The sequence below is a fragment of the Pongo pygmaeus genome, chromosome X, assembly GCF_028885625.2.
Source record: "Pongo pygmaeus isolate AG05252 chromosome X, NHGRI_mPonPyg2-v2.0_pri, whole genome shotgun sequence".
Lineage (NCBI taxonomy): Eukaryota > Metazoa > Chordata > Mammalia > Primates > Hominidae > Pongo > Pongo pygmaeus.
The window spans coordinates 33435840-33461352 of NC_072396.2; the positions used below are offsets into that span (position 1 = coordinate 33435840).

General features: G+C 35.7%; 1 protein-coding gene across 4 annotated transcripts in view; it reads right to left on the minus strand.

Moving 5' to 3' along the window:
- The window catches only part of DMD (dystrophin), a 2105574-nt gene that overhangs the window by 1688444 nt on the left and 391617 nt on the right, over nt 1-25513 (minus strand). For all 4 annotated transcript variants that reach the window (XM_054470954.2, XM_063660502.1, XM_054470953.2 and 1 more), the window contains exons 6-7: nt 23571-23743; nt 16486-16604 (exon numbers count right to left, since the gene is read on the minus strand). In XM_054470954.2, the coding sequence (XP_054326929.1) occupies nt 16486-16604; nt 23571-23743 (292 nt within the window). The remainder of the gene's footprint in view (nt 1-16485; nt 16605-23570; nt 23744-25513) is intronic.

Here is a 25513-nt window from a genome sequence, read left to right on the forward strand (position 1 = left end):
TTCTCCAGGATAGACCATGTTATGACGGAATATATCTTAACAAATTTATAAAAAATCAAAATCATATCAAATATCTTTTCAAAACACAAGGAAATAACAAAAAGAGAAACTTTGGAACCTGTACAAAAACATGGAAATTGAACAACATACTCCTGAATGACCTTTGGGTCAAGGAAGAAAATTGAGGAAATGTTTTCAAAAAATTATTGAAACAAATGAATATCAAAATATAATAAAACCAAACCTATGGGATATGGCAAAAGCAGTGCTAAGAGGGATGTATATAGCAAAAATGTTCACATCGAAAATGTTGAAATATTTCAAACAATCTAACAATGTACTTCAAGGAGCTAGTCAAAGAAAAAACAAACCAAACCCAGAATTAGTAGAAGGATGAAAATCCTAAAAATCGAGCAAAACTCAAGAAAATAGAGAGCAAAAAATACAAAGTATCAATGAAATGAAAAGTTTGATTTTTGAAAAGGTGAAAATAAAGCACTTGCTAGACTAACCAAGAAGAAAAAAAGACTCAAAATCATAAATCAAGACGGAGACATTACAACTGATACCACAGAAATAAAAAGTTCAGAGACTATAATGAACAACTATTAACTAAATAAACTAAATAAACAACTATTAATTAAATAAACTAAAAATCTAGAGGAACTGTATAAATTCCTGGACACATACAACCAACCATGGATCAAGAAGAAATAGAAAATCTGAACAGACCTATAATTAGTAATGAGCTTGAATCAGTAATCTTAAAAAGTTTCCCAACAAAGACAGTCCAGGACCAGATGTCTTTACTGCTGAATTCTACCAAACTTTAACAATTCTCCTGTAAGTGTTCCAAAAAAATTGAAGAGGAAGGAATTCCCCCTATCTCATTCTATGAGGCCAGCATTACCCTGATGCAAAACCCAGACAATTATGCAACAAAAACTACAGGCCAACATCCCTGATGAATACTGATGTAGAAATTCTCTACAAAATGCTAGCAATCCAATTGAACATAAAAAATGTAATATTATCAAGTGGAATTTATCCCAATGATACAAGGATACATCATACACAAATCAATAAATATGATATATTACATCAACAGAACGAAAAACAGAAAACATGACCCTTTCAATAGACACAAAAAAAATTTCATAAAATTTAACATCCCTTCATGATAAAAACTCTCAACAAATTAGGCATTCAAAAAAAATTAACATAATAAAGACCATATATGACAAATCTACAAGTAATATCAAACTGAATGGGGAAAAGCTGAAGAACTTCTCCCTATAAAACTGGAATGGCTGGGCGCGGTGGCTCACGCCTGTAATCCCAGCATTTTGGGAGGCAGAGGTGGGTGGATCACAAGGTCAGGAGATCGAGATCATCCTGGCTAACACGGTGAAACCCCGTCTCTACTAAAAATACAAAAAATTAGCCGGGCATGGTTGCAGACGCCTGTGGTCCCAGCTGCTCGGGAGGCTGAGGCAGGAGAATGGCATGAACGCCGGAGGCTGAGATTGCAGTGAGCACAGATTGGGCCACTGTACTCCAGCCTGGGCAACAGAGCAAGACTCCATCTCAAAAAAAAAACGAACAAGACAAGGATGCCCACTTTCACCACTCTCATTCAACATAGTACTGGAGGTACTAGCCAGAGAAATCAAGTAAGAGAAAGAAATACAAGGCATCCCAATAGAAGAAATCGTTGTCCAATTATTGCTCTTTGGTAATAACTTATAGCTAGAAAAAGCTAAACCCTCACCAGAAAGCTCTCAGATCTGATAAATAAATTTAGTAAAGTTGCAGGATACAAAAATCAACATACACAATTCAGTAGCATTTCTATATACCAATAATGAACTGGCTGAGAAAGAAATCAAGAAGGAAAACCTATTTACAATGGCTGGAAATAATACCTAGGAGTAAGTTTAACCCAGGAGGGAAAGGTCCATATAAAATACACAACACTGATGAAACAAATTGAAGAGTACACCAACAAATGGAAAGTCATCCCATGTTTATTACTATTATTATTATTAATTCAAAAGAATTAATGTTATTAACATGATCACTCTACTCAAAGCATTCTACATTGAATAATGCAGTCCCTATCAGAATACAGAAATGGACAAAAAAGTGATCGTAAACATTGTACAATCAAAGACCAGCAAAGAGCCTGAATAGCCAAAGCAATCCTGAGCAAAAAGAACAAAGACTTATGAATCACACTACTTGACAAAACAGCAAGGTGTTGGTATAAAAACAGACATATAGAACAATGGAATAGATTAGAGAACTCATAATTAAATTCATGTATTTACACCCAACTTATTTTTGACAAAAGCACCAAGAACATGCATTAGGGGGAAGAACACCTACCTCAAATGGTGCTGAGAATTGGACTGTCAGATGCAGAAGTATGAAATTGGATCCCTGTCTCTCACCATATTAGACAAATCAGCTAAAGATGGATCAAGGATTTAAAGGTAAGACCTAAAACTGGAACTACATGAAGCAAACATAGGGAAAACAAGGCAGGACCTTAGTCTAGGCAAAGATTTTATGGTTACGACCTCAAAAGCACAGGCAACAAAAACATAAATAGATAATTGGGACTGTAGTAAACGGAAGAGCTTCTGTACAACAAAGGAAACATTCAACAGAGTGAAGAGACAACCTGCGGAATGGGAGAAAAGATTTGTAAACTATTCAGACAAGAGACTAATATCTAGGAAATACGAGGATCTCAAACAATTTAACAGTAAAAAAAAAATCACATTAAAAATGGACAAAGGACATTAATAGGTATTTTTCAAAAGAAGACAAATGACCAATGGATATATGAAAAAATGCTCAGCATCACTAATCATTAGGGGAATGCAAATCAAGTCATGATGAGCTATCATATTGCCCCAGTTAGAATGGCTATTATTAAAAAGACAAGAAAACAACAGACGTTGACGAGGTGCAACGAAAAGGGAACTCTTAATACATTGTTGTAGTTCAGAATATAAGTCAGTATAGCCACTATTGAAAACAGTATGGAGAAGATTTCTCAAAAAACTAAAAACAGAAATACAGTATGCGTCAGCAATGCCATTAATAAGTATTTATGTAAAGGGAAAGCAATCATATACTTTTCTAACTATCAGGAGAAGTATATGCATGGCATACCTGTACTTGCATGCTTATTGAGGCACTATTTATAAAAACCAACTTAAGTGTCCATTAGTGAACAAATGGATAAAGAAAATCTGGTACATATATACAGTGGAATACTCTTCATCCATAAAAAAGAATTACATCTTCTGCACCAACATGAATGAAACCGCAGGTTATTAAGTGAAACAATCCAGGCAAAGATAAATAGATTTTACATTTTCTTACTCATATATAGGTGTAAAAGAAGTTGTTCTCATCGAAATAGAGAGTATAATAAGATACCAGAGGCTAGGAAGGGTAGGAAGGGAATATAAAAAGGGGTTATTTAATGGGTACAAACATATATTTGGAAGGTATATATTCTAATGTTCAACAGTAGAAAGCGGTAACTAGAGTTAGCAACAATATGATGTACATTTCAAAGCAGATGAGAGAACTTGAAATGTTCACAGCGCATAAAAATGATAAATACTCAAAGTAATGAATACCCCAAATACACTGACTTGATCATTACACATTCAGTGCATTTAACAAAATATCACATGTATATATATGTAAAACGTTATGCATCAATAAAAATAAAAGTTCTAAAAAGAGAATCAATCTAAGAAGATAGCTTATTACTTTAAAATAAAATAACAAGACAACTGTAAATCTTCTGGTTTCCCTCTGCAAGGAATAAATCCTATTGTATGAGAATTAAATTTCCCTCTTATAAGATTTAAATGACATCCACCAAGACTTCAGTTCATCACTATTTTACCCAAATATTGTTGTAAAATAGTATATTTTCATCTTATATTTCATGTTCCAGCTGTAAAATGTCACATGCATTTTATATATAGAGATTATTTAATTGGAAAACATATGTACCAACCTAATATCTGTTTTCCCAGTACCCAGCTTTAAGGTATTTGGATATTCATTTGCAGGTTCTGTGATGTCTTTTTTTTTTTCTGTTTGTGGGATGGGGGGACAGGGCCTCAGCTCTTTTGCCTAGGCTAGAGAGTAGTGGCACAATTATAGCTCATCGCAGCCTTGAACTCCTGGCCTAAAGCAATTCTCCTGCCTCGGCCTCCCCATATCCTGGGATTCCAGGTGTCAGCCATCACCCCCCAGCCCTGTGATATCACTTACAATTATGTATAAAACACAGTTAACTCCATTTTGAAGACAGTGAAGTAAGTTTTCCAACTATCAGCAAAATATACATTACATTCAAACATTATCACTGACTTAAAACCACATAGAAAATTTTAAACTACTTATGCCATTTTATTCTCATTTACCATCATTAGAATAGTCAAAATGCTTTTGCCAAGGCAATATTCTGTGACAAGAAACACAGATATCAACTATAGAACACTTTTCTGAATCAAACCTAATATCTCATATATTCCTTCATAGATGAAATTTAATAAAATTAACAAATATCAATAGATGTTTTTAATATATTTCCTTAGTCTCATGAACTCATTGTGATGATATAACTAGGAAAACCATCCACAAAGTGTCTATTATATATCATTCAGCATTAGAATCTCATGGCTGCATTTCTCATTATTGATATAATTTATTAATGTCTTGTCAATCATTCAAAAATCACTTGATGTCACTGTATAGGCCAAGGATATTGTATTTCCCCTGTAATTAAAAAAATAAAACTTGTGAAAATAATCCTGGTAAGGTAATTGAAAAGAGATTCTCAGTTATCTAGGTAAGAATTATATTTAAATGTCTCTGAACAAATTTGGCATAGAACCTAATCCATAACGCACATCTTCAATCACATGATTATACTTCATTATTTAAATTCCCCAACTGAGTAAGAAACTCTTACTTAACTAAAGCATACTTTAACAAATCAGCTCCTAGGTGAGACAGAAATTATAAATTGGATATTTTCCATAAAGTTAAAATGGTGACAAATCATAGAAGAATGTGAAAGATTAGTAGAAAATACCAAAATCTGTTATAAAGGGTAAATTCAAGCCAGGCTCGTGCACACACAGATATCATATTTAATGTTTTTCAGGTCTCTGTTATCTAAGTAGGTGAATTTGGGACAGTTATGTGCAATTATTTGTCATCCAAACAACTGAAATGGATAAGGAGAACAAAAATTGCTTTCATTTTTTAGTGATTGGTTCCAACTGCCCAGAAAATACTCAGTTTTTTATGGTATCTGAACTGAGAAAGATGTAGAAGACAGAACATCAAGAGTACACACAGGAATATTCTCATGCCTCTTCTAACTTTTAGGCCACTGGGAAATACGTGTTAACATTTATGTCTTAATTTTTGTTATGAAGAGCAATTTCAAGATTCCCCATCAGGGAAGAGGAAATTGCTACAATAATATCTGAATGTTAATATAATCATCTGTATCATACCTATTTGGTATATATTACTTTGTCATCAGGCAATGGCCATTTTTCATTCATGTAAGTGCCAGTGAAATATTTTCTTAAATACATAGGAAATACATTTTCAACTGCAGAGAGTTTGACTCTAAATTGTCTGAAATATTTACAGTAAGAATTTATAGTTGAAATACCATATATAGAGAAGGAACAGCTATATATTGCAATCGCGTTAGATTTTCTGAAAACAAGGTACTCTATAATGAGTTCTAGACAAAAATCAATCTAAATGATATAAAATTAGTGTTTATGTTCACAAAAATATTTATTTAAATTAATTCTAATCCTCCTGAGAATTAACCCTCTCAATTTTAACCTGTGTAAACTACTTATTAACATTTCTTGCCATTATGGTATCAAAATGTGATGATTACAGCACAGGCGGAAAAAAGTTAAAACAGCCCTTGTTCAGCCAATTGATGTCAAACCCAACATAAGAGACCTTAAAGATATTCTTCTCTTTTATAGCAAATTCTATATATCTTTCCATGATTATTTCTGTAGGTTAAAATCCTGCATGCATACAAAGTCAAGTCTGAAACCATTCACTCCAGGAGTAAAACTTTCCAACAGGCAGAGCTAATTCTTGGAAAAGAAGGCTATAAAAACAACTGAAGAGTGATGCAGGGATTAGCCAAGCAGAAAATAGAATCCGTGTCACCACTCTCAGGAAGTCAAAATAAAGTGGATTAAAACCAAACCCTAACAGGTTTGTAAACGTCATTTTGAAGATACAAAAATTTCTCTCGAGTCCTAGTGTCCTTTCTTTTTTGGTCAAATTTGACTGTCATTATTCATTTTTGTTCTAAAGTTACCCTGCTAAATAAGAAAGAACATTTCCATATCATATTTCATATCCTAAATGGAAATGGCTTTCTACACTAATATTCAAAAGACATCTAGAACAGGTACAATGTTTTATCCCTTTTTTTTTTTTTTTTTTATTCCTTTAAAGAGAACATCCTCACTTTGTTATTCACAGGGGAAAGCTGACAAAGCACTCTCTTAATATAGAGAGGAGTTTTTTTTTTTGGACTGGCAAACAAACCAATCTGTTTGAAACTCAGAGAAACAATGGATATGAAACCCACAACCAACGCATGTAGAATATACTATCTTATAGAGAAATCATAACGGGAAGAGAATTGTCTGATTCACAAAAGGATATTTTTAAGGAGATATACCTATTATCTATGAGCATAAACATACATAATTTATTAAGTTTACCCTAGATGTACTTATTTTTGCATATGTTAGCATCTAAAAACACTAGAAACAGCTCCTGAAATCGCTTATGCTAATGCCTACTGCTACTCATTTTAAAAGGCAATTCCACTTAAAACTAAACCTCAGGCCTCAAAACGCCAGTTAAGGCCAAACAAAGCATATCAAATTCTATATATGAAATCCTACAAGGTTTCAATGACTTCCTAATTTATAAAGCAATTCTATCAACAAAGCTTATGTTTAAAATTCTCAAAGAATTATTTGGCAGGTATTTCTTAAACCAAATATAGCTTCAATCCCCCAATAATAAAATTCTCCCCAAATGTTTCATTATTCTCCTAAGGGGCATAACAGATTTAAAATGAAATTTCTTTGGAGAATAGCCGACATCATGCATAAGGTAAAGAACCAATATCTGGTTAAATAAAAATATAAACATCACAAAAGCAATTACTATACAGGCATGAATCACAAATTTTGCCTGGTAAATCTATTGAAGAGAGTGTTCTAAGTCTGAGACTTCAAAAGATGGTGTTCTGTCTTTTGTGACTAAGCAGTCAATAAATAAAAATTCTTATGATTATTATTTTTTTCTTTGAATCATCATTGAGATTATCTCCTGAAAAATGCTGAGCAAAAATGTATAAATGTGTATTTGGGGGTTTCCCTAACACAATGGCAAGAATTGACATATTTTAAAAATAGAAGACTTATGCTAAATCCTCATCTTCTTTGCAGCCATAAGTAAACTTTAAGAAACTTTTTATTATTATACTTTAAGTTTTGGGATACATGTGCAGAAAGTGCAGGTTTGTTACATAGGTATACATGTGCCATGGTGGTTTGCTGCACCCATCAATCCATCATCTATGTTAGGTATTTCCCCTAATGCCATCACTCCCCTAGCCCCCCAACCCCTAAAAGGCCCCAGTGTGTGATGCTCCACTGCATCCATGTGTTCTCGTTGTTCACCTCCCATTTATGAGTGAGAACATGCCGTGTTTGATTTTCTGTTCCTATATTAGTTTGCTGAGAATGATGTTTTCCAGCTTCATCCACATCCCTGCAAAGGACATGAACTCATCCTTTTTTGTTGCTGCATAGTATTCCATGGTGTATATGTGCCACGTTTTCTTTAGCCAGTCTATCACTGATGGGCATTTGGGTTGGTTTCAACTCTTTGCTATTGTGAACAGGGCTGTAATATGCATAGAATAATTTATAATCCTTTGGGTATATACCAAGTGATGGGATTGCTTGGTCAAATGGTATTTCTGGTTCTAGATCCTTGAGCAATCACGCTGTCTTCCACAATGTTTGAACTAATTTACACTCCCACCAACAGTGTAAAAGCATTCCTATTTCTCCATATTCTCTCCAGCATCTGTTGTTTCCTGACTTTTTAATGATCACCATTCTAACTAGCATGAGATGGTATCTAATTGTGGTTTTGATTTTCATTTCTCTAATTCCCAGTGATGATAAGCTTTTTTTCATATATTTGTTGGCCACATAAATGTATTCTTTGAGAAGGGTCTGTCCATATCCTTTGCCTACTTTTTGATGGGGTTATTTTGCTGTAAATTCGTTTCTTGTAGATTCTGGATATTAGCCCTTTGTCAGACGGATAGATTGCAAAAATTTTCTCACATCCTATAGGCTGCCTGTTCACTCTGATGATAGTTTCTTTTGCTGTGCAGAAGCTCTTTAGTAAGATCCCGTTTGTCAATTTTGGCTTTTCTTGCCATTGCTTTTGGTGTTTCAGTCATGAAGTCTTTGCCCATGCCTATGTCCTGAATGGTATTGCCTAGGTTTTCTTCTAGGGTTTTTATGGTTTTAGGTATTACGTTTAAGTCTTTAATCCATCTTGAGTTAATTTTTGTAAAAGGGGTAAGGAAGGGGTCCAGTTTCAGTTTTCTGCATATGGCTAGCCAGTTTTCCCAACATCATTTATTAAATAGGGAATCCTTTCCCCATTGCTTGTTTTTGGCAGGTTTGTCAAAGATCAGATGGTTGTAGATGTGTGGTGTTATTTCTGAGGCCTCTGTTCTATTCCATTGGTCTATATATCTGTTCTGGTACCGGTATCATGCTGTTTCGGTTACTGTAGCCTTGTAGTGTAGTTTCAAGTAAGGTAGCATGATGCCTCCAGCTTTGTTCTTTTTGCTTAGGATGGTTTTGGCAATGCAGGCTCTTTTTTAGTTCCATATGAAATTTAAAGTAGCTTTTTTTCTAATTCTGTGAAAAAAGTCAGTTGTAGCATAATGGAGTACATTGAATCTGTAAATTACTTTAGGCAGTATGGCCATTTTCACAATATTGATTCTTCCTATCCATAAGGGTGGAATGTTTTTTTCATTTGTGTCCTCTCTTACTTCCTTGAGCAGCGGTTTGTAGTTCTCCTTGAAGAGGTCTTTCACATCCCTTGTAAGTTGGATTTCTAGGTATTTTATGCTCCTTGTAGCAACTGTAAATGGGAGTTCACTCATGATTTGGCTGTTTGTCTATTATTGGTGTATAGGAATGCTTGTTATTTTTCCACATCGATTTTGTATCCTAAGACTTTTTTCACATTGCCTATGCAGCTTAAGAAGATTTTGGGCTGAGATGATGGGGTTTTCTAAATATACAATCATGTCATCTGCAAACAGAGAATTTGACTTCCTCTCTTTCTATTTGAATACCCTTTCTTTCTCTTGCCTGATTGCCCTGGCCAGAACTTCCAATACTATGTTGAATAGGAGTAATGAGAGAGGGCATTTTTGTCGTATGCCAGTTTTTAAAGGGAGGGCTTCCAGCTTTTGCCCATTCAGTATGATATTGGCTGTGGGTATGTCATAAATAGCTCTTATTTTGAGATACATTCCATCAATACCTAGTTTATGGAGAATTTTTAGCATGCAGGGGTGTTGAATTTTATCAAAGGCCTTTTCTGCATCTATTGAGATAATCATGTGGTTTTTGTCATTGGTTCTGTGATGGATTACGTTTATTGATTTCTGTATGTTGAACTAATCTTGCATCCCAGGGATGAAGCCAACTTTATCTTGGTGGATAACCTTTTTGATGTGCTGCTGGATTCGGTTTGCCAGTATTTTATTGAGCCTTTTCACATTGATATTCATCAGGGATATTAACCTGAAAATTTTTTTGTCGTGTCTCTGCCAGGTTTTGGTATCAGGATGATGTTGGCCTCATAAAATGAGTTAGGGAGGAGTCCTTATTTTTCTATTGTTTGGAATAGTTTGAGAAGGAATGGTACCAGCTCCTCTTTGTACCTCTGGTAGAATTCGGCTGTGAATCTGTCTGGTCCTGAGCTTTTTTTGGTTTGTAGGCTATGAATTACTGCCTCAATTTCAGAACTTGTTATTGTTCTATTCAGGGATTCGACTTCTTCCTGGTTTAGTCTTGGAAGAGTGTATATGTTCAGGAATTTTTCCATTTCTTCTAGCTTTTCTAGTTTATTTGCTTGGAGGTGTTTATAGTGTTCTCTGATGGTAGTCTGTATTTCTGTGGTATCAGTGGTGATATCCCCGTTATCATTTTTTTACTGTGTCTATTTGATTCTTCTCTCTTTTCTTCTTTTAATCTGGCTAGCCATCTATTTTGTTAATCTTTTCAAAAAAAACAGCTCCTGAATTTTTTTTAAGGGTTTTTCGTGTCTCTATCTCCTTCAGTTCTGCTCTTAGTTACTTGTCTTCTGATAGCTTTTGAATTGGTTTGCTCTTGCTGCTCTAGTTCATTTAATTGTGATGTTAGGATGTCGATTTTAGATCTTTCCCACTTTCTCCTGTGGGCATTTAGTGCTATAAATTTCCCTCTAAACACTTCTTTAGCTGTGTCCCAGAGATTCTGGTACATTGTGTGTTTGTTCTCATTGGTTTCAAAGAACTTCTTTATTTCTGCCTTAATTTCATTATTTACCCAGTAGTCACTCAGGAGCAGGTTTGTTCAGTTTCCATATAGTTGTGCGCTTTTGAGTTTCTTAATCCTGCATTCTAATTAGATTGCACTGTGGTCTGAGAGGCTGTTATGATTTTTCATTCTTTTGCATTTGCTGAGGAGTATTTTACTTCCAATTATGTGGTCAATTTTAGAATAAGTGCAACGTGGTGCTGAGAAGGATGTATATTCTGTTGATTTGGGGTGGAGAGTTCTGTAGATGTCTATTAGGTCTGCTTGGTCCAGAGCTGAGCTCAAGTACTGAATATCCTTGTTAATTTTCTGTCTCATCGATCTGCCTAATATTGACAGTGGGGTGTTCAAGTCTCCCACTATTATTGTGTGAGAGTCTAATACCCCAGTGGTGCCTGGAATGCCAGCGAGATAGAACCGTTCACTCCCCTGGAAAGGGGGCTGAAACCAGGGAGCAAAGTGGTCAAGCTCAGCAGATCCAACCCCCACGGAGCCCAGCAAGTTAAGATCCACTGGCTTGTAATTCTCGCTGCTAGCACAGCAGTCTGAAGTTGACCTGAGGCTCCAGCTTGGTGGAGGGAGGGGCATCCGCCATTACTGAGGCTTGAGTAGGCAGTTTTCCCTCACAGTGTAAACAAAGTCGCTGGGAAGTTCAACCTGGGCAGAGTCCACTGTAGCCAGACTGCCTCTCTAGATTCCTCCTCTCTGGGCAGGGCATCTCTGAAAGAAAGGCAGCAGCCCCAGTCAGGGGCTTATAGATAAAACTCCCATCTCCCTGGGACAGAACACCTGGGGGAAGGGGCAGCTGTGGGTGCAGCATCAGCAGACTAAACGTTCTTGCCTGCTGGCTCTGAAGACAGCAGCAGACCTCCCAGCACAGCACTGGAGCTCTGCTAAGAGACAGATTGCCTTCTCAAGTGGGGCCCTGACTCCCGTGCCTCCTGACTAGGAGATGCCTCCCAGCAGGGGTCGATAGACAGGTCATACAGAAGACCTCTGGCTGGCATCTGGCAGGTGCCCCTCTGGGACGAAGCTTCCAGAGGATGCAACAGGCAGCAATCTTTGCTGTTCTGCAGTCTCTGCTGGTGATACCCAGGCAAATAGGGTCTGGAGTGGACCTCCAGTAAACTCCAGCAAACCTGCAGCAGAGGGGCCTGTTTGAAGGAAAACTAAAACAGAAAGGAATAGCATCAACATCAACAAAAAGGACATCCACTCAGAAACCCCATCTGAAGGTCACCAATGTCAAACACCAAAGGTAGATAAATCCACAAAGATGAGGAAAAACCAGCACAAAAAGGCTGAAAATTCCAAAACCAAGAACACCTCTTCTCCTCCAAAGGATCACAACTCCTCACCAGCAAGAGAACAAAACTGGATGGAGAATGAGTATGACGAATTGACATAAGTAGGCTTCAGAAGGTGGGTAATAAACTCCTCGAAGCTAAAGGAGCATGTTCTAACCCAATGGAAGGAAGCTAAGAACCTTGAAAAAAGGTTAGAGGAGTTGCTAACTACAATAACCAGTTTAGACAAAACCATAAATGACCTGATGGAACTGAAAAACACAGCACGAGAACTTCATGAAGCATACACAAGTATCAGTAGCTCAATCGATCAATCGGAAGAAAAGATATCAGAGACTGAAGATCAACTTAATGAAATAAAGTGTGAAGAGAAGATTAGAGAAAAAAGAATGAAAAGGAATGAACAAAGCCTCCATGAAATACGGGACTACGTGAAAAGACAAAACCTAAGTTTGATTAGTATACCTGGGAAAACATTCTTCAGGATATTATCCCAGCGAACTTTCCCAACCTAGCAAGACAGCCCACCATTCAAATTTAGGAAATATAGAGAACATCCACAAAGATACTCCTCAAAAAGAGCAACCCCAAGACACATAATCGTCAGATTCACCAAGGTTGAAATGAAGGAAAAAATGTTAAGGACAGTCAAAGAGAAAGGTCAGCTTACCCACAAAGGGAAGCCCATCAGACTAACAGCAGATCTTTCTGCAGAAACCCTACAAGCCAGAAGAGAGTAGGGGCCATTATTCAACATTCTTAGAATAATTTTTAACTCAGAATTTCATAGCCAGTCAAACTAAGCTTCATAAGCAAAGGAGAAATAGAATCCTTTACAGACAAGCAAATGCTGAGAGATTTTGTCACCACCAGGCCTGTCTTACAAGAGCTCCTTCAGGAAGCACTAAATATGGCAAGGACAAACCAGTACCAACCACTGCAAAAGCATACCAAATTGTAAAGACCATCGACACCATGAAGAAACTGCACAAACTAACAAGCAAAATAACCAGCTAGCATCATAATGACAGGATCAAATTTACACATAACAATGTTAACCTTAAATGTAAATGGGCTAAATGCCCCAATTAAAAGACACAGACTGGCAAAATGGATGAAGAGTCAAGACCAATTGGTGTGCTGTATTCGGGAGAGCAATCTCACATGCAAAGATACACATAGGCTCAAAATAAAGGGATAGAGGAATATTTACGAAGCAAATGGAAAGCAAAAAAAAATAAAAGCAGGGGTTGCAATTCTATTCTCTGATAAAATAGACTTTAAACTAACAAAGATTAAAAAAAAAAAAAGACAAAGAAGGGCATTACATAAAGGTAAAGGGATCAATGCAATAAGAAGTCCAAACTATCCTAAATATATATGCACCCAATACAGGAGCACCCAGATTCATAAAGCAAGTTCTTAGAGGCCTACATAGAGACTTAGACTCCAAAACAATAATAGCGGGAGACTTTAACACCCCACTGTCAAAATTAGACAGATCAACGAGACAGAAAATTAACAAGGATGTTCAGGACTTGAACTCAGCTCTGGACCAGGTGGACCTCATAGACATCCACAGAACTCTCCACCCCAAATCAACAGAATATACATTCTTCTCAGCACCACATCACACTTATTCTAAAATTGATCACATAATTAGAAGTAAAACACTCCTCAGCAAATGCAAAAGAATGAAAATCATAACAAACAGCCTCTCAGACCACAGTGCAATCAAATTAGAACTCAGGATTAAGAAACTCACTCAAAACCGCACAACTACATGGAAACTGAACAATCTGCTTCTGAATAACTACTGGGTAAATAACGGAATTCAGACAGAAATAAAGAAGTTCTTTGAAACCAATGAGAACAAAGATACAATGTACCAGAATCTCTGGGACACAGCTAAAGAAGTGTTTAGAGGGAAATTTACAGCACTAAATACCCACAGGAGAAAGCCGGAAAGATCTAAAATCAACACCCTAACATCACAATCGAAAGAACTAGAGAAGCCAGAGCAAACAAATCAAAAGCTAGCAGAAGACAAGAAATAACTAAGATCAGAGCAGAAATGAAGGAGACAGAGACATAAAAAAAAAAAAAATCAACGAATCCAGGAGGTATTTTTTTGAAGAGATTAACAAAATAGACTGCTAGAAAGACTAATAAAGAAAAAAAGAGAAGAATCAAATAGACACGATAAAAAATGATAAAGGGGATATCACCACTGATCCCACAGAAATACAAACTACCATCAGAGAATACTATAAACACCTCTACGCAAATAAACAGGAAACCCGTTTAAGTGATAAGACGCTCTTTGAATTGGAAGAGTCTATATATAGAAAGGCTTTACAGATCTGAGATTTTATTGGCAAAACGAGACCATAAGCAGTGGCTGGATCTTCATTCATCAGCTTGTATTTCATATTACATTTTGTTGATTTTAAATTGTTGAAGTTTGAGACAGTAAAATGGTGATCTTATAGGCTATACGATGTACCTTTCTACATATACTTCCCACTTAGGAGAGCATATGGAGTTAGGTATACCAGACTCTTTTAGCTATAAAATACACTATTCATGCACCTGTCTTTTTCTGATTACAGGCTCGTCAACCTACTTTTTAAAATTGTTTTCATTTAAATTTTTTGTGGGTATATACGTAGGTGTATATATTAACCTATTTTCTGATTATGATGTGGATGCCCATTTAGGCACTCCTATTCTGTAAGTTCAAAGGAGCGCTAGAGGTCAAAAGCCATTTTGTCACTTAATAAGAAAAGTATCTATTTTAAATCTTCTCTTCCTGTTTTATGAAAGGATAGGACGCACACAAGAATAACTAGAGCATACATCCCAATAATGGGAACTGACCATATGTGATTCGATAAAAAACAAAAACATATTAACAGACTTATCTTTCAAATTCATACGCTATAGCTCTTTATCCTCAGGGGTTGAAGTCCGTATTTTCATTACATCTGCCCTTTCTACCTCACTGAACTAAGAGAAAACATACAAATGTGTACTAGGAGTCAATAGTAAAGTAACCCTCCCCTATACTGCAAACTAAGGACGTAGGATTAATAGTTTCTCCCTTAGAGCTAAAAACAGGGGTAGGAGGGATACTATCATGTATAGAAGCAATAAAAAGGGGTTACAATATTCAGTGTTCAGCCATGCATTATCCAAAGGAGAAGAAACATTTCAAGTCAACTTAATCTGATCCCAACTTTACAAAATAACATTTTTTATTGTAATTTGCTTTCCCAAGTACATGTGCTTATCAAGAGCAATATATTTGTCAATTGTATGTGAGTATTCTGCTGCTTGTTATATCTCATTTAAAATTACTGAATTTCCATTTTTATTTATATATCACTTTTTAAACTTAAAGATAAATCCTCCCACCCCAATATGAATCTGCTAGATGATCTGAGGCAATCAGGCTTCTGCATCTGCAAAACTAAGGACTAGATTCTGGTTGATAATAAATTCACTGGCCAAATGCTGTCTTCTGGGTCATTTTTGAGCTTTTCTTGATGGGACCTACCATTCATATTGAAAGATCTCCTGTTTTGGAATTGATGAAATTGATTTAATATTCCCAAAAACATTTAATTATCAGCTTCTATTGTAGAACAGCCTCTACCCAAATATCTTCAATCCCACTGACTTCACTTTTGCAACTTCTGATTTTAGAGTGTAGTAAAGCCTTGAGAATTCAGAACAGAGACTACCATTTCAAAATTGGCATGGCAAAAAGTGTACTTCACAGGCTAGAAGAAGAGTAGAAGTCACAGTGTTATTATCCCTGTAATCTCTATGTCTGGAAGGTATGACTACATAGCACCAGAGATAAGAGTCAAAGTTATTTAAGTGTAATATAATAAAAATATAAATACACTTCTGCCTATCAACTAAAGAAGCAGAAAATGAGTAACCATCCAACAGAGGATCTCCCCAGAGTGAAAAATTACAACAGAAGTAGTGGCAGGAATAGATTTCCTGATTTAAATAGTAAACCATGTTGCCTTTTATAGAGTATATGAATGAAATTGGCAAGAGTAGCTAATTAATTATAGCTGATTACTCTATCAAATCTCTTGGTAGCATAAGCAAAACATTAACTTTTTATAATTATTTGGCGTCGATGCACTCCAAATGCAGTATGCTCCATCCATAGGGCATATACATTTTGAAGGCTTTTTTCCTCAAAGTCTTCACTGCAATTTTAGATACTGGTATTTTGAGAACTAGAATTAAATAAGACAATTCATAATATAGTGCAAGAAGGCTGAACATTTTAAATATATCTACAGTATTGGAAAACTTAAGATATGTAGTTTTCTATTTTGTGTAAAAATGACAAGTCTCAGATGAAAACATTAAACTCTACTATACTAAAAGCAATGGTAGTCCAGAAATTTACCAACCTTCAGGATCAAGTAGTTTCTCTATGCCTAATTGGTATCTGGCGATGTTGAATGCATGTTCCAGTCGTTGTGTGGCTGACTGCTGGCAAACCACACTATTCCAGTCAAATAGGTCTGGCCTAAAACACATACACACACACACATACACAAAGACAAATATAAATCAATCTAGAATGTTCCATGAGATTTACTTCCATGCTTAATTTTCATTGACAACCCATGCCCATAGTCCTTAAGTCTTGAGTGTATTCATTCACCCTTTAAAACATTTCTATTTAAACAAGTCATAACTGTAATGGAAGATCTCATTGGGTATGGTGGCTCATGCCTGTAATTGCAACAATTTGGGAGACGGAGGTGGGCAGATCCTTTGAGCCCAGAAGTTCCAGACCAGCCTGGACAATTTGATGAAACCTTGTTTCTACAAAAAAAAAAAAAAAAGAAAGAAAGAAAGAAAGAAAAAGAAAAACTAGCTGGGTGTGGTGTCACATGCCTACAGTTCCAACTACTCAGGAGGCTGAGGTGGGAGCATCACCTGAACCCAGGGAGGTTGAGGGTGCAGTGAACCATAACCGTGCCATTGTACTATAGCCTGGGCAACAGAGTGAGACCCTGTATCAAGAAAGAAGGCTAAGGTTGTATACTTTAAATACATACAACGTTTATTTGTCAATTATACATCAGTAAAGATGTGGGAAAAAAGAAAATCCTGAAGACGACAAATAATCTATGCTACCTTATCCAAGCAACAAAAATTTATCTATCTCATCCAGTCTCGTGGATTTCAATACCAGCCATTTACTGGTAATGCCCAGTTTTATATCTCTAACCCAGACCTCTTCCCTAAACTTCAAATTATAGATTCTGCATACTCATTATCTCCATTTAGTAATCACAAGCTTCAAGTGTCCTGAACGGAGTTTCTGATATTTATCCTCATCACACTCCCCCAAACCTACCTACTTTTCTTGCTGTTCTTCCCTTCCTCAATAATGAACAACATGCTTAAAATTGCAGTTGTTCAGATAAAAACCCTTGGAGTCATCCTTAATGACTATTTTACTCTCACACAACATTTAATTCAAAATATATTCAGAATTTGACTGTTTCTGACTATCTTCACTGCCATCACTCTAGTCCAAAATCCATTTTATCTTGCATGAATTATCACAATAGCCTGATAACTGTTCCCTCTTCTCTCACTCTTGCCTGTGTTAATCAGTGCACAGCAGAGTTGCCAGAGTGATCTGTTAACGTGTTTCATCATATCCGTCTTCTCAAATCTCTGCTTTAGGGGAAGTAAAAATTACGTATTTCATGTGATCTACGAAGTCCAACAGGGTCCAGGTCCCTATTAACTCTCTGATTTCATTTCTTGTCTCTTTCCTCATATTCCATAAACAGGATCCATAGTTTCCTGCACTTGGATTTGGAATTTGCTTTTCGAAGACATCAAGATGGCTCACTCCTTTACTTCAACTGGGTCTTTACTCGAAAATCACATCACTGAAAAGTTCTTCCCTGCCCAAGTCCTATCTAAAATTGCATGCTGGCCAGGCACCTTGGCTCACACCTGTAAACCAAGCACTTTGGGAGGCTGAGGCTGAAGGATTTGCTTGAGGCCAGGAGTTAGAGACCAACCTGAACCACATAGTGAGACCTGGTCTCTACAACTTTAAAAAAAAAAAAAAAAAATAGCCAAGTGTGCTGGCATGCCCCTGTGGTCCCAGCTACTCAGGAGGCTGAGGTTGGAGAATCACTTGAGCCTGGGTGGCTATAGTGAGCCATGATTGTACCACTGCACTCCAGCCTGGGTTACTGAGCAAGAACTAGTCTCCTAAATATATAAATGAAAGAAAATTGCATGCCTCAAATCAAACTCACATCTACTTATTTTCTTTCTCCTTATCTGCTTTAAACTGTTCTCATTAACACTTACTATTTAACGTATCATATAATTTAATCAAATTATTCTCTATATTTTTCTCTTCCACTAGAATGTACAATCTTTCATTGCCTGTTTTGTTCACTGCTGAAAACCCAGCCTGACACATAATAAAGGCTCAACAAATATTTATCAACTACACGAGAGAATGGATGAGCACATGCAACATACATACCATGTTACTTGATAATAGAGAAAATGCAAAGGAGTGTAAGAGGCAGTTCTTGTCTTACAAGGATTTTAAATTTAATGAGCAAGAAAAATGAAGAAGCCATATGAATTAATGAAACTCTAAATGTGAAAAAACACAGACAATAAGAAAATGTTTTGTAAAATCTGAAGAGGTCAAGAAAGTTTTCTGAGGCTGAAAGGCAGATAAAATAGACGTTTGGACTTCATTAAAAAAAAGTATTGATAACAGAATTCTAAGTTGTGTGAGTATTAGAGAATTAAAGTTCTTAGGGAAGGAAAAAAGCAAAACATGCTCAGATAATCAAGACTTCACAGGCCTGGCTCCATTGGAAGATTCTAAGTATCAAGTGGTGGGACATAGGTTTAAGAGAAAGAAACTGTCTGAGTTTGCATAAGGTGTTGGCTGTTAACGAATTATAATTTATCCCAACAGCACTGGAAATCATTAGTAAAGTGGTTCTTCACCTATTCTGAATCACAGACACCTTTGACAATCTGTTGAGAGCTATGAAACTTCTACTCCTACAAAAAAACTCTCCATATCTGTGAACAGAATCTACACACAGTTTTAGGATATTTGAATCTATTAATGGACTCCTGTTTAAGAGGTCATGCTATGCAAAACAAAACAAAACAAAACAAAACAAAAAAAGTTACAAAGGTAGGTTAGCTATTATTTTCTAAAACCGTAATTCAAAATTGGCCAGACGCAGTGGCTCCCGCCTGTAATCCCAGCACTTTGGGAGGCCAAGATGGGCAGATCACCTGAGGCCAGGATTTCGAGACCAGCCTGGACAACATGCTAAAACTCCAACTCTACTAAAAATACAAAAATTAGCAGTGCGTGGTGGCCCGTGCCTACAGTCCCAGCTACTCAGGAGGCTGAGGCAGTAGAATCGCTTGAACCTGGGAAGTGGAGGTTGCAGTGAGCCAAGGTTGGCCCACTGCACTCCAGCCTGTGCAACAGAGCGAGACTCCATCTCAAAAAAATAAATAAATAAATGTAAATAAAGGTACAGATTTGTTTCTTCTTAACTGCTTCTACTCTAGTTAATACACCAGAATTTTTACAATTATTAGGAAATTGAATCCCTCCATATTTCCAAAATACCCCTAACAGCTAACAAGCTTATGGAAAATAGCATGTTTACAAATTGGATAATGCCTTGGTTAGGAAAAACATAAAAAATTTAAAAATCGTAGACTATTTAGGGGACTTTTAAGTTCACTATGTGCCCCTCTGCCTTATCTTCATTTTTTTCTGTAGGCAATGGGAGTAGAAAAAGAACATAGGTGGGAACATATGAGAAACTAGTTTTCTCATCTATGGCACAGTATACAAGGTTAAAATGAGTATGATGAGAAAAAAGAGCATTGCTTATGTATTCGTGCTGTTTTCCCTTGTCTTACCTTCCCCTTTTCCTTGGCCACTAACTAACCACCTGAGTGTGTGGACCTTATCTAAGTCATATAATTTATTTGAGCTTTGGCATTCTCATTGAAAAAAGAAGCATTGCACCGAATGGCCTTTGAGGTCACGTCCAGCATTAAAAATGAATTGAATTCTTTTATACTATTAAAATTAATTAACATTTTAAATATCTATGACTTTCAAATGCATAAAAATTGTAAAACTAACCAACTATGGAGGAAACCCACACAGCATTTAATGTTAACCTGGACCATAATTTATTAACTTGCGACCAAAGATCACCGGATTTTTAATAAAATCAACACCATGATTAGGATAGTGTAAATTTAAATCCTAGCTCTACCACGTATTAGCCAAACAGTTTTAGGTAAATTACATAACTTCTCTATGACTCAGTTTATCTATTTGGGAGATGGGTAAAATAACAGCATCTACATCATGGAACTTGATTATTTTACCTAGAACCGTGTCTACAAAATAATAATTGTTTCAAAACATTCGTTTCTATTACTTTGCAGTAATGTTAATTACATTTATATAAGAAGAGTGATGTATTTTCAATTTACAGACTCAAGCCAAAAACACCTATCTTTACAGAAATGATATAAACGTTACAAATACTACTGATGCAAACATAATGTAATTCGAAATGGGAGGTGGAGAAGAGGCGAGAGCAACGATGGGTGATGATTTTCTCATTTTTCGTATTGGTCAAAAGTTCCTTTCTAAACTTGGTAAAAATTTAAAATGAGGTATACTCATACCATTTAATGTAATAAAAGCAAAAATTACAGGAATAAAATGATTATAAGTAATAAAATTAGGAAATACCTGGGGATGAAAGGTAATATGGCTGGCCTTCATACTATGGAGTAAATACCTATACTGTTAGAAATTAGTTTGTCAACAAGTAGAAACATTATCACACATATTATTATAACCATCAGGAACCAAAGTATAAGTAGCTGACAGTGACTGCATCTAAGAATTGAAATGTGATACTAAGATTGGGGTCATGAAGACACATTGTGTTTCTGTTTTCCCTTTGCTCCTGATTCTAGTTCCGTTTTCTTCTAATTTGCTGTGGTAATACACTAAAATAAGGATTTAGGAAGACAATTGTAACTTTCTAGTTATTGTAATTTTATCTGCATCTTTTGTACATATTTCTAATCGATTATCATTGGGTTTTAACACAAAAAGTAGAACTCTGGCTTCCTTTGAAGGGTACTGTAGTGGACTTTGTGTTTTATCACACAACTTTTAACTGCCATGACCCTTAGTCAATCCGTATGCTCTGTATTAACTACATGTCTTTGTTCTGTATAGTTGAGCCACTCAATTATTGAAATGAGGGCACCTCATGACATTCCTAATTGTGCCAGTGACAATCGCTTTGGAACAGAGAGTTCAACCATTTTTTTCTTTAGATAAAGAATATGAACATCTGCCAAATACAAAAAGAAGGGGGAGATGATTCATGAAAGAGCACTGAACAACTGTGAAGAACCTCTTGAAATGTAACCATGTAATGCAAAAAGAGAGAGTTACTGATGATTCATCCAATATGACAGGACAGAGTATACAAATGAGGATATTTTGACAGAGAAAAAGTGGGTCAGGGACAGATAAAGCAGGGCAATTTGGGTATGTTTACTGTATTACCTACAAATGTATTCAGAAATCATGAAAAAGAATATTAACAAATATAGAGTGTGAACATACTTGCAGGATTGAAGTCTTCCACTTGAAACGAAAAATGTTAGAGAGCCAACAAGGACCACATAACCTGATCCTTGATATTTTTATTCATCTGCAAATGTGTACATGAACAGCAAAATCAATATTTTCAGGCCCTTAGTGTTAAGCATGTGGCTGCATAACTTAAAACACAGACAGAATGTCTCTATCCCTTCTCATCTAACTGTATTGAGGCTGTGGAAAATTTTTCTTCTGTCATACGAAAAACAACGTGTTAACATTGCTTAACGTGAGGTTTGAATGCATGTCTGCCTCTTTTCTAAAATCAGGTTGCTGAGTAATTCACCTGGAAACCCAGTCTGGATGGGGTTAATTAAATCCAGCTGGAGCAAGACACCTGCCAAAGATGCTTATTTGAAGCGTGTTTGCTCTTGGACTGAGTTTTACCATAGAGAAAATTCATATTCTGAGCTTTTCTAGAAGCAGGATTGGCATAGGAAAACGGTAGAGTGGTCAAAAAGAAAAAAATCAAAGTGAGAAAACATAACTTGCACCAAAAATTAGGCAAGATGCAGTCCAGTGACATTTTAAACAGTTAATTAGGCAATGCATTTAGCCCTGAGTTGGGTACATGAAACGGGTAACAGGAAGACCAAAAGAGAGTAACTGTAGTCCCTCTCTCTCAAAATACACACACACAAGCATATATATATAATATATATATATATATAATATATATATGCCACACTAACATTAGTGGAGCATATGTTAATTAGTGGAGCACGCTCCACTAATGTTAATATGTGTGTATATATATGTGTGTATATATATATGTGTATATATAGACACGCACACACATGTATATATATATACACACATATACACATATATACACAGAGTATAAATGGTGTAGTATATATGGTATAGTATATATTATATATTGTATCTATAAGTGTATGTGTACATATACACATATATTTCCTACACTACTTTGCTTTTTCTGGAACTGTTATTAATTCATTTACTGAACTTTACACAAGAAAAGCAAAAAAAATCTTTTTTTTACATCTTAAGAAATATAATGTTGAATGGAATATAGTTAAGGACTTTGGTTCACTGTATTACAATGAATTCTTTTTATTAAGATCCACGAAAGAGCTCTCTCTTGCTTTATAGCAATTGATTTGCTGTTCCAGAGCAATTGTTTCTTTTGGTATTCTGAACACTGTGTCGTAGAATTAATTGTGTTCTGCTCTTTGTCTTGGTTGCTAAAATGCTCTGAGCATCTTATGACCCTGAACTAGAACAAAGTATACAGGGCTTTATGGTGTTTGATATCAAAGTGTGTATCTGATAAGACAAATGTTTCTTTCTCCACACTACTTATCTGATGATGGTAATTAATTTAACTACAACTACTCACATGAGATCTAGAACCATTTTTAGCTGTATAGTTTAGGCTTATACAAACACATTACCTGTATAAAAAGACCAACACCATTCTCAGCAAAGTTAGAATACAACCTGGATTTACTGGGAGTCCCAGTGTCAAACATATTGTTACTCTCCCTCCACCATAACCAATTTCACGCTCCACTAATGTTAATGTTTCAACAACTGAATTACATGTATCACATAAAACACTGGAAAATATTCTTAATTAGTTCATTCCAACGGAAGTTAGATCAATGTGGTCAATGTACATAACATGTTGTAAAGTAGGACATGATCTGGAACCATACTGGGGAAAAATATGTCATCAGAGTCTAAATCACCACTTTTACAAGTTATTTAATGTCTCAGTAGTCTTCTTACCTATGACTATGGATGAGAGCATTCAAAGCCAGGCCATCAGACCAGCTGGTGGTGAAGTTGATTACATTAACCTGTGGATAATTACGAGTTGATTGTCGGACCCAGCTCAGGAGAATCTTTTCACTGTTGGTTTGCTGCAATCCAGCCATGATATTTTTCATTACATTTTTGACCTACATGTGGAAATAAATTTTCTTAAGAAAACGCATTCCTTGAGCAAGAACCATGCAAACTTAAACATGAATGTCCTTGATCTTCAGTGATAAACAGAAATTTTAGGGCCAATTAGTAATGAGATATAATAGATTCTACCAGAAGTGAAGTCTATTCTAAAAGGCTAGGAGTCTATTCTGATTCATTGCTATCTATGCCATACCATTTACTGAATGTGTTCATTGTTACTTCTGGATTCTGCCATATTAGACTGAACATTTACTGTTTATAGAATTGCTCACCTATTAGCTTTCAATGAACAAGCTAGAGAAGACAGTGTATAAAACATTAGACTTATTGTTAACCAAGGACTTAAGATATAAAATACTTTTTGGATAGGAGGAATAGGATAGATAGGATAATTGTTTTTTAAGTATATGCTCAAATTTTGCCTTTGCTATTAATTGTGGTAATTGGACAAGTTGCTTAACCTTTTCTAGGCCTCATTTCTGTGTATCTTATATGCAAGGTTAATGTAAGATCAACGTACAAAATATGGTCAAATAAAACCCCTGATTTCACACCATCATTTAACCTAAGTTATATTTATTGGCTGAACTGAAAAGAAGACAGAAATGTTTGCCTACCTAAAATAAAGAAAAAAAAAAAACAACAAAGGAAGGAAATACTTATCCCTAAGATCTGTACATGTGTAACCTTGGTTCTATTTTCATTAATTGGTTTCCGAGTATTTGATTCTCTCATAGGCTTCATGCATGTGCAGATGTTATTCAACAGATTATCAAGTTTAATTCTTCTGAGTCATCTGAGGCAGAAATCCATTCTAAGCATTTTTTCTAAGTTTCATGAATGCAGTGACACTTCATAGAAAAAACTGTCTACATCTTTTATTAAAGAATTATTATTTATTAAAGACTGCTTTTTAAATCTAAGCCCCTTATGAGATGCTGGACGAAGACATCTATGTAAAAGCAATTAGTCTGTACCACTAAGCACTTTCCTTCTGGGAAGGTTAAGGTTCACATACTATCTACATTTGATCAGACGATGAATATTTATTGTGCATTCTAAATATGACAATTTTACTTTTTCATCCATATAGAAGTTAACAAATGTCTTTGGGGTAAATGCATATTTTAACATCTCCAATGTTAGTCATCTTTTTATTAAAAAGTAAATGCAAATTTTAGGATATACTGCTAAATCTCATTTTAACATACTTTTAAAAGACTTGAGATGATGCTTTGTAAACACAGTAATGATTTGGAGATATGAAATCTTTGCATGTATCTGTCACAATCCCTTGATAACTAAGTCTATTATTTAGGAGTGGATTATCCAGTTTTCCTAATTCCTTCTTGACCTACTTATTTAGTCAGTTACTCAGTGAATACAGGTCAAATAATTATGTAATTTGTCTCATATTCTAAAATTATAAACTGCTCAACCTTTACGTGCAGTGACTGCAGGAGGTGTATTTTGTGTCCTCTGCTGAAGTAGGGTTGGAATCAGCAGATAGTGGCTTAACGGTGGTAATGGATTTGCAATAATCAAGCAATCCTCCAATGATGAATGTGATTCATTTGTGAAACGCTTGGCCAGTCTGCCCTCTATGTGCATAATGTTAAAGGACAACAAAGTATTCAATCGAAAACTCCTTTATAGCATCATTATGTCACTAATTCAGCTTATCAGCCTCAGCCTTGCTGTTATTGCTTCTACTTAGGTGCAAATGTTGCTCAGAAAAAAAATAATAAAGGGCAATGTAT